General features: G+C 53.7%; 1 protein-coding gene across 1 annotated transcript in view; it reads right to left on the bottom strand.

The window, feature by feature from the left end:
* The window catches only part of LOC130380383 (adiponectin receptor protein 2-like), a 39,902-nt gene that overhangs the window by 11,779 nt on the left and 15,652 nt on the right, over nucleotides 1-12,471 (bottom strand). Inside the window, exon 4 of the mRNA XM_056587563.1 lies at nucleotides 7,188-7,578. Coding sequence (XP_056443538.1) covers nucleotides 7,188-7,578 — 391 coding nt within the window. The remainder of the gene's footprint in view (nucleotides 1-7,187; nucleotides 7,579-12,471) is intronic.

The following is a 12,471-nucleotide window of genomic DNA, read 5'->3' as shown; positions in this document are numbered from 1 at the left end:
GATGTTAAGTGATTAACAGTAAATGAGGAACAGAGTGGAGGGATTGGTTTTAAAGACTCTATAAAACAGGCTGTGGAACAGACGGACTGGGCGCTGGAGGACTGATGGAGGGTCCCAACACCCAGTGTACCCCCGCTGCTCCCCACGGAGAGACTACAGAGCTGATGGAGGGTCCCAACACCCAGTGTACCCCCGCTGCTCCCCACGGAGAGACTACAGCGCTGATGGAGGGTCCCAACACCCAGTGTACCCCGCTGCTCCCCACGGAGAGACTACAGAGCTGATGGAGGGTCCCAACACCCAGTGTACCCCCGCTGCTCCCCACGGAGAGACTACAGAGCTGATGGAGGGTCCCAACACCCAGTGTACCCCGCTGCTCCCCACGGAGAGACTACAGAGCTGCCGTCCTCGAACATCCTTCAGCCTAATGTCTCTCTCTCTCTCTCTCTCTCTCTCTCTCTCTCTCTCTCTCTCTCTCTCTCTCTCTCTCTCTCTCATCTCTCTCTCCTCTCTTCTCTCTCTCTCTCTCTCTCTCTCCTCTCTCTCTCTCTCTCTCTCTCTCTCTCTCTCTCTCTCTCTCTCTCTCTCTCTCTCTCTCTCTCTCTCTCTCTCTCTCTCTCTCTCTCTCTCTCTCTCTTCTCTCTTCTCTCTTCTCTCTCTCTCCTCTCCTCCTCCTTCCTCTCTCCCCCCCCCCCCCCCCCTCCCCCCCCCCCCCCCCCCCCCCCCCCCCCCCCCCCCCCCCCCCCCCCCCCATCGGTAGTATGCATGGGCTTGCGAGGAACCATGTATGGATTAGGGTTGGGCATGATTAATCAACGATCGACTAATTGATTATTAAGAATTTCATTTCATTACATGTCGATTATAGCGGACTACACAACCTCTCCTGTTCCACATGGAATTCTATTCCGATCAGAGAATTGTATTCTGATTAGCCGTGTTTACATGGACACTTCTGATCCGATTAGATTAATAAAGATTTATATTCTATTCCTATCATGCAATCGGAATGTATTTTATATATTGCATTTACAGAAGTGGTAAGCGCACGTATGTCTCTCGCGCATTCTGGTGTATTCCGATTGAGGCGTATATATGATCATGTCCTTCCACTTCTAATCGGCCCATAAGTGTCCATGTAAACACGGGAGAATTAACGATCAATCTTCATTGCATTTTGAATAAAGCATATAAATAGTTAATTTTAATAGAACAATATGAAGGATTGATGGTTAATCTCCAGACAATGGACTACGACGCTCTAACTGTCAAAGACGCTTTGGTCGCTCATAAAGTTTTGCTGCGAATAGGGATGCAAACAATTAATCGATTATCGATTAATTGTCGATAAGAGATTACTCGATTAAAATAAATTACTTGCAATTAATCGCATTTTAACCCGTAATTCCCCAACCGTCCACGTGAGGGCGCACTTGACGCCAGACGTACTTGACGCACACGCGGGAACACAAGCGGGAACACAAGCAAAGCAGGGCCGTGTTCCAATACCCGTACTTCCATGAATATACTTAAAGGAAGTATACTATCCGCACTGGCTACTACGTACATTTTTCAGATGCGAGTGCTGTTCCAAATCGAGTACTCCGTGGTGCACTAACCGGAAATTACGATCACGACTGCCGCCGTGGCTCCTCCCCCGCAATAAACATCCCGCTTTGAACGGTGAACTCTTTACGCCTAGCAGCTATAAAAAGCTATAAAAACTACAAAATGACTATATTAATGCAGGCTATGTGGAAAATGCGCCGACTTTGGCTCAGCCTGGCTCCGCCTCTTCTGCTACGTAGCTAAGAAGGCTGCCGTTGAGTACGGGGAGTGTCCTTCGATCCACACTTCACGATTAGCCCGTTTTGAGTACGGCATCCGGGTCCTTGAAGTATACTTCTTTTCGCCGGATCTGAATTGGAGTAATGCGTACTCAAATTTTGGCTAGTAAGTACGGACAGTACGGGTATCGGAACACGGCAGGACGGAGTGCAGTATGGAGCCACTTTAAGTTGGTTAATGACGACAAAGACGCCAAATGCACAATATGTGGAAGTATTCTAAAGTACAACAACTAAACGACTTTGTTGAATTACCACCTAAATGTGTCACATTCAGAAGGAAATTCAGCTTCTCAGAAGAATTGCCGCTTATCAATTAATCGATCATCGATCGATAAGATGAAACAACTATCGATTAATGAATTACTCGATAATTTGCATCCCTAGCTGCGAATATTTCTGTTTGCTTTGGTCGCTCAAGTCGCTCATGACGCACAATTCAATTTTGCCTGCCGGTGTTCCCTGGGATCCACGCAAGCGAAGAGCGTCTACATTCCGATTGGCTGTCAGTGTTTTGCCGCTGAAACGCGTCATAGTCATTTGCATAAAGTTAGACCATAAAGTTTTTCAACTTTTTTTGGACGCTCTGGTCGCTCAACATTGGCCGCGTTGGTCGCTTTGGTCGCTCTTGCCCATAGAAAGTGAATGATTTCCGGCCATTTGGTCGCTCAATTCGCTTCTGGTGCGGACGTACAGTAACTGAAGGCCCTCCCTGAGGGTCACTGGTGTCTGGCAGCAGCCGGTCGGGGACCAGAGGGCACCACGACGCAGCAGAGGCACCACGACGCAGCAGAGGGCACCACGACGCAGCAGAGGCACCACGACGCAGCAGAGGGCACCACGACGCAGCAGAGGGCACCGACACGCAGCAGAGGCACCACCGACACGCAGCAGAGGCACCACCACGCAGCAGAGGGCACCACGACGCAGCAGAGGCACCACGAAGCAGCAGAGGGCACCACGACGCAGCAGAGGCACCACGACGCAGCAGAGGGCACCACGACGCAGCAGAGGGCACCACCACGCAGCAGAGGGCACCACCACGCAGCAGAGGGCACCACGACGCAGCAGAGGCACCACCACACAGCAGAGGGCACCACGACGCAGCAGAGGCACCACCACGCAGCAGAGGGCACCACCACGCAGCAGAGGGCACCACGACGCAGCAGAGGCACCACCACACAGCAGAGGGCACCACGACGCAGCAGAGGCACCACCACGCAGCAGAGGCACCACGACGCAGCAGAGGGCACCACGACGCAGCAGAGGGCACCACGACGCAGCAGAGGCACCACGACGCAGCAGAGGGCCCCCCCCCCCCCGATGTACTGCGCTTTCTAGGAACCCCCCCCCCCCCCCCCGCACACCCACGGTACACCACACACACAATGCTCCGGGACACACACACACACACTACACAAAGCACAGTTATTTGTAATGAAACGCAGATTTGTGTCCGCGTTTGAGTCGCTGTGTTTCCCCAGATTGCATCATGTCAGATCGGGGTGGGGTGTTGGGGGGGGGGGGCTCTGTAAACATGCACTTCTCTGGGTGCGTGCGACCGTGTGTGACCCCGGTGCGTCTGACTCAGGGCCAGCGGTCTTATCAGGGCCCCATGGGATCGCTTTAGGAGATGTTATTACCACATGCTGCCGTACACGTGACACACACACACACACACACACACACACACACACACACACACACACACACACACACACACACACACACACACACACACACACACACACACACACACACACACACACACACACACACACACACACAGATGCGTGATTGCTTGTGTGTGGGTATGGATGTGTGCATGTATGTACGTGTGTGTACGTGTTTATATGTGTTAGGGCGTATCTGTGTGTGTGTGTGTGTGTGTGCTCTTCATTTCCCTACTAATGCTCTGTTGTTCTGCCAGCTTAGGTGTGGTTGTGTTGTTATCGCAGCCGCTTTCCTCCAGAGGGGAGAGGAGGAAGAGGAGGAGGAGGAGGAGAGGGAGGAGGAAGAGGAAGAGGAAGAGGAAGAGGAGGAGGAGGGGGAGGAGGAGGAGGAGGAAGAGGAGGAAGAGGAGGAGGAGGGGGGGGAGAGGAGAGAGGAGGAGGAGGGGGAGGGGGAGGAGGAGGAGGAGGAGGGGGAGGAGGAGATGGGGGAGGGGGAGGGGGAGGAGGAGGAGGAGGGGGAGGAGGAGATGGGGGAGGGGGAGGAGGAGGGGGAGGGGGAGGAAACTCATTACGAGAAAATGTCCACAATTCCAGGAGCTGAACTTTTCCAACCGACATAAACAAAGTCACATGGCAGCAGAGCTGAGGGGGCGGGATCCAGGAAGTCCTGCCCTGGCTTATCGACCAATTGGGGAGGGGGGGTTGAAACTCGCCAACCAATTGCAAGAGGCCTTGGGTCATTTGAGACCAATCAATCCCTTATCATGTGGGAGGGTTCAGAATCCTTAGAACCCGCCCCCTGGACAGCCGAACAACAACCAGCCCACATGTGACGCCTCACCGGCCAGTGAGGCGTCACCGTTTTACATTTAGGGCACTTCAGCAGACGCTTTGTACATAGCGACGTACGAGCGTACTCACATTCTCCCACCTAAGGCAACCGGGCAACGCGACAGCCAGCGGCAGAGCAGTCAGGGGGAGGCGTCGCTCAGGGACACCTCGACACAGCTGGGAGAGCCGGGGATCCAACTAGCAACCCTCCGGTTACAAGTCAACAAGCGGTCCCTCGCGAGAGACTGCCGGCCCATAATGGGCCGGCCTCATGGGGCCATAAGGATGTAGAAAAGATAAAAGGACACATGTTCTCACACACACACACACACACACACACACACACACACACACACACACACACACACACACACACACACACACACACACACACACACACACACACACACACACACACACACACACACACACACAGAGCAGTGTTCTCTCAGTCCGAGGCCGACCAGAGGAATGTGTCGAGTCCCCTCCCCGGGATCAGTAAACAGGGGCCCCGGCCAGGGTGGGAGGGTCTCAGACCGGCCCCCCACGGTGGGAGGGTCTCAGCCCCCCCCCCCCACCCACGGTGGGAGGCTCTCTTTCTCCCAGGGAAGGCTTTCTCCCAGGGAAGGCTTTCTCCCCCAGGGAAGGCTTTCTCCCAGGGAAGGCTTTCTCCCAGGGAAGGCTTCCTCCCAGGGAAGGCTTCCTCCCAGGGAAGGCTTCCTCCCAGGGAAGGCTTTCTCCCAGGTTGCATCATGGTCTTTGTCACCTTGCCTTGGCAGGCCCTGAAAGCGTCCACCGTACAATAGGTGGAAGTTATTCTGGCGGCCAGATCCGCTGCCTGGAGTTTGGATTCAAGCTGGAACAACCAGTGGAACACGAAGAAGGAAGCCCTGGCTTAACAAATAACAAATACCATGGACCAGGGTATTTGTTATTTAGTTCATTCATCATTAGTTCATTCATGGTCGTCTGCGGTATGTCCCGTGTGTCTATGTTTTGTGTCTAAACAAACAGGTTGCAGGGTTCTTTGTCGACGGGAGCGAGTGTTAAAGCCAGACTCTTAATTAACTGAGCGATCTTTAAAGCCCATCAAACCCTTGAAGGGTGGTATTAACGACATCACCACCTGTGCGTCAGCGCTGTAAACACGCTCTAACTGCGGGGGAAACGTGACCAATTACACGGGATCCTTTTTATCTGTTCCACCACAGCCCGGCGCCACCCCCCCCCCCCCCGTATGTTTGGCCGGTGAACAGTCATTGTTTGTGACGGGGGGTGATTTCAGGACAACAGATCCGGAGCGTGTAAAGGCGGTCGGTGGCAGAGCTCAACATTCAGTCCAACATTACCTTCAAAATAAAAGTCCCCCGGTGTTTCCTCCTGATCCTTTGGTAAATAACAGGATGTGTGCGGTACAGCATGGGGCACACACACACATACAGGCCGACGTAATAAAGTGTGGCTACGTGTGCGCGGCGTGTGCGTGGACCAACAGCCCCCCGGTGGGCCGATAATAACGAGGGGCGGCTCTGAGACCGACTGAGGTCTGGAGCCAGGCCTGGAGCCAGCCCTGAGACCGACTGAGGCCTGGAGCCAGCCCTGAGACCGACTGAGGCATGGAGCCAGGCCTGGAGCCAGCCCTGAGACCGACTGAGGCCTGGAGCCAGGCCTGGAGCCAGCCCTGAGACCGACTGAGGTCTGGATCAGGCCCTGAGACCGACTGAGGCCTGGAGCCAGGCCTGGAGCCAGCCCTGAGACCGACTGAGGCCTGGAGCCAGGCCTGGAGCCAGCCCTGAGACCGACTGAGGTCTGGATCAGGCCCTGAGACCGACTGAGGCCTGGAGCCAGGCCTGGAGCCAGCCCTGAGACCGACTGAGGCCTGGAGCGAGGCCTGGAGACAGCCCTGAGACCGACTGAGGTCTGGAGCCAGGCCTGGAGCCAGCCCTGAGACCGACTGAGGCCTGGAGCCAGGTCTGGAGCCAGCCCTGAGACCGACTGAAGCCTGGAGCCAGGCCTGGAGCCAGCCCTGAGACCGACTGAGGCCTGGAGCCAGGCCTGGAGACAGCCCTGAGACCGACTGAGGCCTGGAGCCAGGCCTGGAGACAGCCCTGAGACCGACTGAGGCCTGGAGCCAGGCCTGGAGACAGCCCTGAGACCGACTGAGGCCTGGAGCCAGGCCTGGAGACAGCCCTGAGACTGGCTGAGGGCTGGAGCGAGGCCTGAGACCGGCTGAAGGCCTGGAGCCAGGCCTGCGACCGGCTGAGGCCTGGAGCCAGGCCTGAGACCGGCTGAAGGCCTGGAGCCAGGCCTGCGACCGGCTGAGGCCTGGAGCCAGGCCTGAGACCGGCTGAAGGCCTGGAGCCAGGCCTGCGACCGGCTGAGGCCTGGAGCCAGGCCTGCGACCGGCTGAGGCCTGGAGCGAGGCCTGAGACCGACTGAGGCCTGGAGCGAGGCCTGGAGCCAGCCCTGCGACCGGCTGAGGCCTGGAGCCAGGCCTGCGACCGGCTGAGGCCTGGAGCCAGCCCTGCGACCGGCTGAGGCCTGGTGAATAACGGTTGTCTGCTTTGGGGAGGGGAGCGATGGCGGTGATGCCTCTCTGGCCCCGATCCATTACCAAACATAACACCGGCCTGTCACTGACCCTTCAATTATTCATCTTATGTGTGCGTGTGCGTGTGGTCAATTCCCTGGCTGACCAGTCCGCCCACACTATAGAGGAGGCCGCTATCCAATCAGAAGAGACCTCACACAAAGACACAAACACACACAAAGACACACAAACACACACAAACGCACACAAACACACACACACACCCACACGTGTTGGACTACTTACCCCATCGTGGACGATGTGAGGGCACTCGGTGGCACTGAGGTGATTGGTTGAACAACCTGAGGTGGGCGTGTCTTCGGCGTCCCGCGGGCTCAAAGGGTCAGTAGGCGCGTCATTGGTAGTCCGTTCCGCCAGAGTGGAAGTCCTGTGTCGCAGGACGAAGGCCGGGCCCTCGCCCTCACTCACCTCCCCGCCGTCCAGCTTGTAAACGCCGGACCGAACCGCCAAAGAAAATGGAGCGGACTGAGCCTGGTCCTGGGCAACGCACAGGCAACGCAAAACCAGGAGCGTCTCCTGGACTACGCCGGACCGGAGTGGACCAGGGGGGGAAGAGACCCAGAGCAGGTGGTGGTCGACTGGACGGGGAGCTGGGAACGCTGGGCCCTCTGGACAACTGGAGAGAGAGAGACAGTCATTATCAGAGAGAGGGAGAGCCACAGTCATTATCAGAGAGAGGGAGAGACCGTCATTATCAGAGAGAGGGAGAGACCGTCATTATCAGAGAGAGGGAGAGAGACAGTCATTATCAGAGAGAGAGAGAGACAGTCATTATCAGAGAGAGAGAGAGACAGTCATTATCAGAGAGAGAGAGAGACACAGTCATTATCAGAGAGAGAGAGAGACTGTCATTATCAGAGAGAGAGACAGTCATTATCAGAGAGAGGGAGAGACCGTCATTATCAGAGAGAGAGAGAGACAGTCATTATCAGAGAGAGAGAGAGAGACAGTCATTATCAGAGCAGAGAGAGACAGTCATTATCAGAGCAGAGAGAGAGACAGTCATTATCAGAGCAGAGAGAGAGACAGTCATTATCAGAGAGAGGGAGAGACAGTCATTATCAGAGAGAGAGACAGTCATTATCAGAGAGAGAGAGAGAGAGAGAGAGACAGTCATTATCAGAGAGAGAGAGAGACAGTCATTATCAGAGAGAAAGAGAGAGAGAGACATTATCAGAGAGAGAGAGACAGTCATTATCAGAGAGAAAGAGAGACAGTCATTATCAGAGAGAGGGAGAGAGTCATTATCAGAGAGAGGGAGAGACAGTCATTATCAGAGAGAGAGAGACCGTCATTATCAGAGAGAGAGAGAGAGAGACCGTCATTATCAGAGCAGAGAGAGACAGTCATTATCAGAGAGAGAGAGAGAGAGACAGTCATTATCAGAGCAGAGAGAGAGAGAGAGACAGTCATTATCAGAGCAGAGAGAGAGAGACAGTCAGAGCAGAGAGAGAGAGAGACAATCATTATCAGAGCAGAGAGAGAGAGAGACAGTCATTATCAGAGCAGAGAGAGAGAGACAGTCAGAGCAGAGAGAGAGAGACAGTCATTATCAGAGAGAGAGAGACAGTCATTATCAGAGCAGAGAGAGACAGTCAGAGCAGAGAGAGAGACAGTCCATCAACTGGATCGTATTTATGGGGCTGTCGCTCACGCAACGGGGATACTAGAGGAAGGACTGCCAGTGGTGTTGGGGTGCTCCCCTGATGGACATCAGAGAACCCCCCCACCAGTCATGTGACCCGTTAAGGGCCAGCTTCTTCTTGGGGGATGCTGTCGCTCCAGTCAAATCACACCAGCCCGCGTTGGTTTTGTTAAGTCGTTGTTTGATAAAATGGCGTCCCTTTGTATCGTTCCTAAATTGTGAGCCCAAGATTGGAAAGAAACGTTGAATCTGGGTGCGGCGGCGGCCAATGAGGGGCTGCCAGCTGGCTGTCGTAGGGTTGCCTAGCAACCAGAGCCATCAACGAGGACGGGAACAAGAGACTTCAAGCACAGAAAGTAGTGAGAAGGAAAGCTGGAGGAATTATCTTTTCAATTCATTACTTATGCTAATCAGCCCTCTACTTTTAGGATAATCCTTTGAATAAACTACCAATGAGGGAATGAGATACAGGTTATGTATAGTTACTAAGGATGCACCGATAGGGAAATTCTTTGCCGATCCGATGTGTAAAATAACAATTTGCCTTCATTATAAAAAAAAACACCTAACTGAAATGAAGTCCGTCAACCGCCTCTAAATGGGCACGAATTGAATCAAACACATTTATCAAACAACCGTTTATGTAACCTTCTTTCACATGAAACAGCAGATATAACTCCCCATCGGTGAAAGTCAGACCGATGGGGCTCCACGAGGTTAATATCGGCCCGTACCGATGTACACCCCAGAAGTCGCTGCATCGCTACTGTCAATAACAACCACCTGGCATGCTCCTATTCAGGTTCCCTTCAGCAGGTCACCAGCCATGCTAAGTAGAGGTTATAATGAACCATGTGCTGAAGACTCACTCCGAGGTAATCTGTGGTGCAGCAGCACTTTGAAAATAGCCTGCCACCTCCATTATATTCAACCTCCAGAGAAGCCCTGCAATGTACCCTCACGCTCACACGCTCACACACTAGTGTGTGACTGGGGAGCTGCCCTTTAAGGCCCACAGCCTTACATAACTAACCTTTAGGCTGTCTGAGGCCGGGTAACGCAGCCGTGTTGTGACGACCAGCGCCTTCTTCAACCAAACAATGAGACCAAGCCACGCCTCTGTTGGGAAGCTCAGGGAGTAATGGTGGTGGTGGTGACAGACAGACCTCCAGACACCACCCTGGTGGTGGTGGTGACAGACAGACCTCCAGACACCACCCTGGTGGTGGTAGTGACAGACAGACCTCCAGACACCACCCTGGTGGTGGTAGTGACAGACAGACCTCCAGACACCACCCTGGTGGTGGTGGTGACAGACAGACCTCCAGACACCACCCTGGTGGTGGTGGTGACAAACAGACCTCCAGACACCACCCTGGTGGTGGTGGTGACAGACAGACCTCCAGACACCACCCTGGTGGTGGTAGTGACAGACAGACCTCCAGACACCACCCTGGTGGTGGTAGTGACAGACAGACCTCCAGACACCACCCTGGTGGTGGTGGTGACAGACAGACCTCCAGACACCACCCTGGTGGTGGTGGTGACAAACAGACCTCCAGACACCACCCTGGTGGTGGTGGTGACAGACAGACCTCCAGACACCACCCTGGTGGTGGTGGTGACAAACAGACCTCCAGACACCACCCTGGTGGTGTCACCACCCTGGTGGTGTCTGGAGCCCGCCTACTTCAAGTCGTTTCACTCATTACAGACAGAAAATGTATCAAATCGAATAAATAGATTATTCGTTTAAATCAAACACTCGCTGTTTAATGTTGCCGTTTAATATAAACACTTAGTTCATGGATCATAACCAAATGAACACTTTAGTTTGTCCCAGCTGCTAGTCCGATAAGGACATCGCTCTGGAATGAGGTACAGAACAGACGTGAGCACGTCCTCTGACCCATGGACCTGAACAGGGTCACAGCGTTATCCAATGAGGTACAGAACAGACGTGAGCACGTCCTCTGACCCATGGACCTGAACAGGATCACAGCGTTATCCAATGAGGTACAGAACAGACGTGAGCACGTCCTCTGACCCATGGACCTGAACAGGATCACAGCGTTATCCATTGAGGTACAGAACAGACGTGAGCACGTCCTCTGACCCATGGACCTGAACAGGGTCACAGCGTTATCCATTGAGGTACAGAACAGACGTGAGCACGTCCTCTGACCCATGGACCTGAACAGGGTCACAGCGTTATCCAATGAGGTACAGAACAGACGTGAGCACGTCCTCTGACCCATGGACCTGAACAGGGTCACAGCGTTATCCAATGAGGTACAGAACAGACGTGAGCATGTCCTCTGACCCATGGACCTGAACAGGATCACAGCGTTATCCAATGAGGTACAGAACAGACGTGAGCACGTCCTCTGACCCATGGACCTGAACAGGGTCACAGCGTTATCCAATGAGGTACAGAACAGACGTGAGCACGTCCTCTGACCCATGGACCTGAACAGGGTCACAGCGTTATCCAATGAGGTACAGAACAGACGTGAGCACGTCCTCTGACCCATGGACCTGAACAGGGTCACAGCGTTATCCAATGAGGTACAGAACAGACGTGAGCACGTCCTCTGACCCATGGACCTGAACAGGGTCACAGCGTTATCCAATGAGGTACAGAACAGACGTGAGCACGTCCTCTGACCCATGGACCTGAACAGGGTCACAGCGTTATCCAATGAGGTACAGAACAGACGTGAGCACGTCCTCTGACCCATGGACCTGAACAGGGTCACAGCGTTATCCATTGTCCAAGCTGGGGCTGTTATTGCTGCATTCTGGTTCAGCCCAAGCGTCTGTCCCCACCACCGGACCTCCACCCAGACACCCTTCCCACTGGGTGGAGGTCCAGCTGGTTCAAGACGTTCAGGTGGTTACATAACGCTAGTGACTCAAACAATGGGGAGCAGAACCGCTTTGAGACCTGGACTCTATAGGAATGTAGTGGAAAATCTGTTCATTTTCTTTCTTGTCTTCCTTTGGTCCGCTTCCTTAAAAGGGATAATAGATACACATAAGAGGACATGATACACAGGATGTGATCAACCACTATGGGTCCACCAGACGTCATCATCAGGAAGACACAGGTGTCTCCTGTATCCCAGCAGTCTTCATTAGCCTGTTCACTCGGGCATGAGTAAAGCGCTTAGTTTACAATAGGGTAATGCCTTCAAGACCCAAGTGGTATGTGTGAAGTCATCACGGAGACGGTCGTAGTTCATAACAATAGAGCAAGGCTTTTCATTTTGTGTGCGTCATGGTGTGCCATACACAACAACAATACAACACAGACTGTTGCACTGAACCCTTATCACATTATTATAGTTTATGAAGAGGCATCATGAATGGACTAATGGGCAAATATTGATTCACTAGTCATTGCCATATGATGTACACACAACCCATCTCTCTCTCTCTCTCTCTCTCTCTCTCTCTCTCTCTCTCTCTCTCTCTCTCTCTCTCTCTCTCTCTCTCTCTCTCTCTCTCTCTCTCTCTCTCTCTCTCTCTCTCTCTCTCTCTCTCTCTCTCTCTCTCTCTCTCTCTCTCTCTCTCTCTCTCTCTCTCTCTCTCTCTCTCTCTCTCCCTCACCCTGGGAGGGGAACAGATTCCTCTGAACGGGGGCAGAAGGGCCTCCTGTGTGTGTGTGTGGCTGGAGCAGAGGCTCAGGGAACAGCGTCTGGGTGTGACGGCGCTGTACGGCCCCATTCCCCAGACACACAGGCTCAGGGCTAAATGCCCCCGGACTGTTGATCTCTCTGATGGTTTTTCAAATCCCTGGGGGTTCAACGTCCCTCCCCCCCCCATGTATGTTTAATGACGGTGGGTAGTGGAGCGAAAACA

This window comes from Gadus chalcogrammus, chromosome 4 (genome assembly GCF_026213295.1).
Source record: "Gadus chalcogrammus isolate NIFS_2021 chromosome 4, NIFS_Gcha_1.0, whole genome shotgun sequence".
NCBI classification, from domain to species: domain Eukaryota; kingdom Metazoa; phylum Chordata; class Actinopteri; order Gadiformes; family Gadidae; genus Gadus; species Gadus chalcogrammus.
Note: the sequence above shows the minus strand (reverse complement) of the source record. Positions and strands in the feature narration are given on the sequence as shown.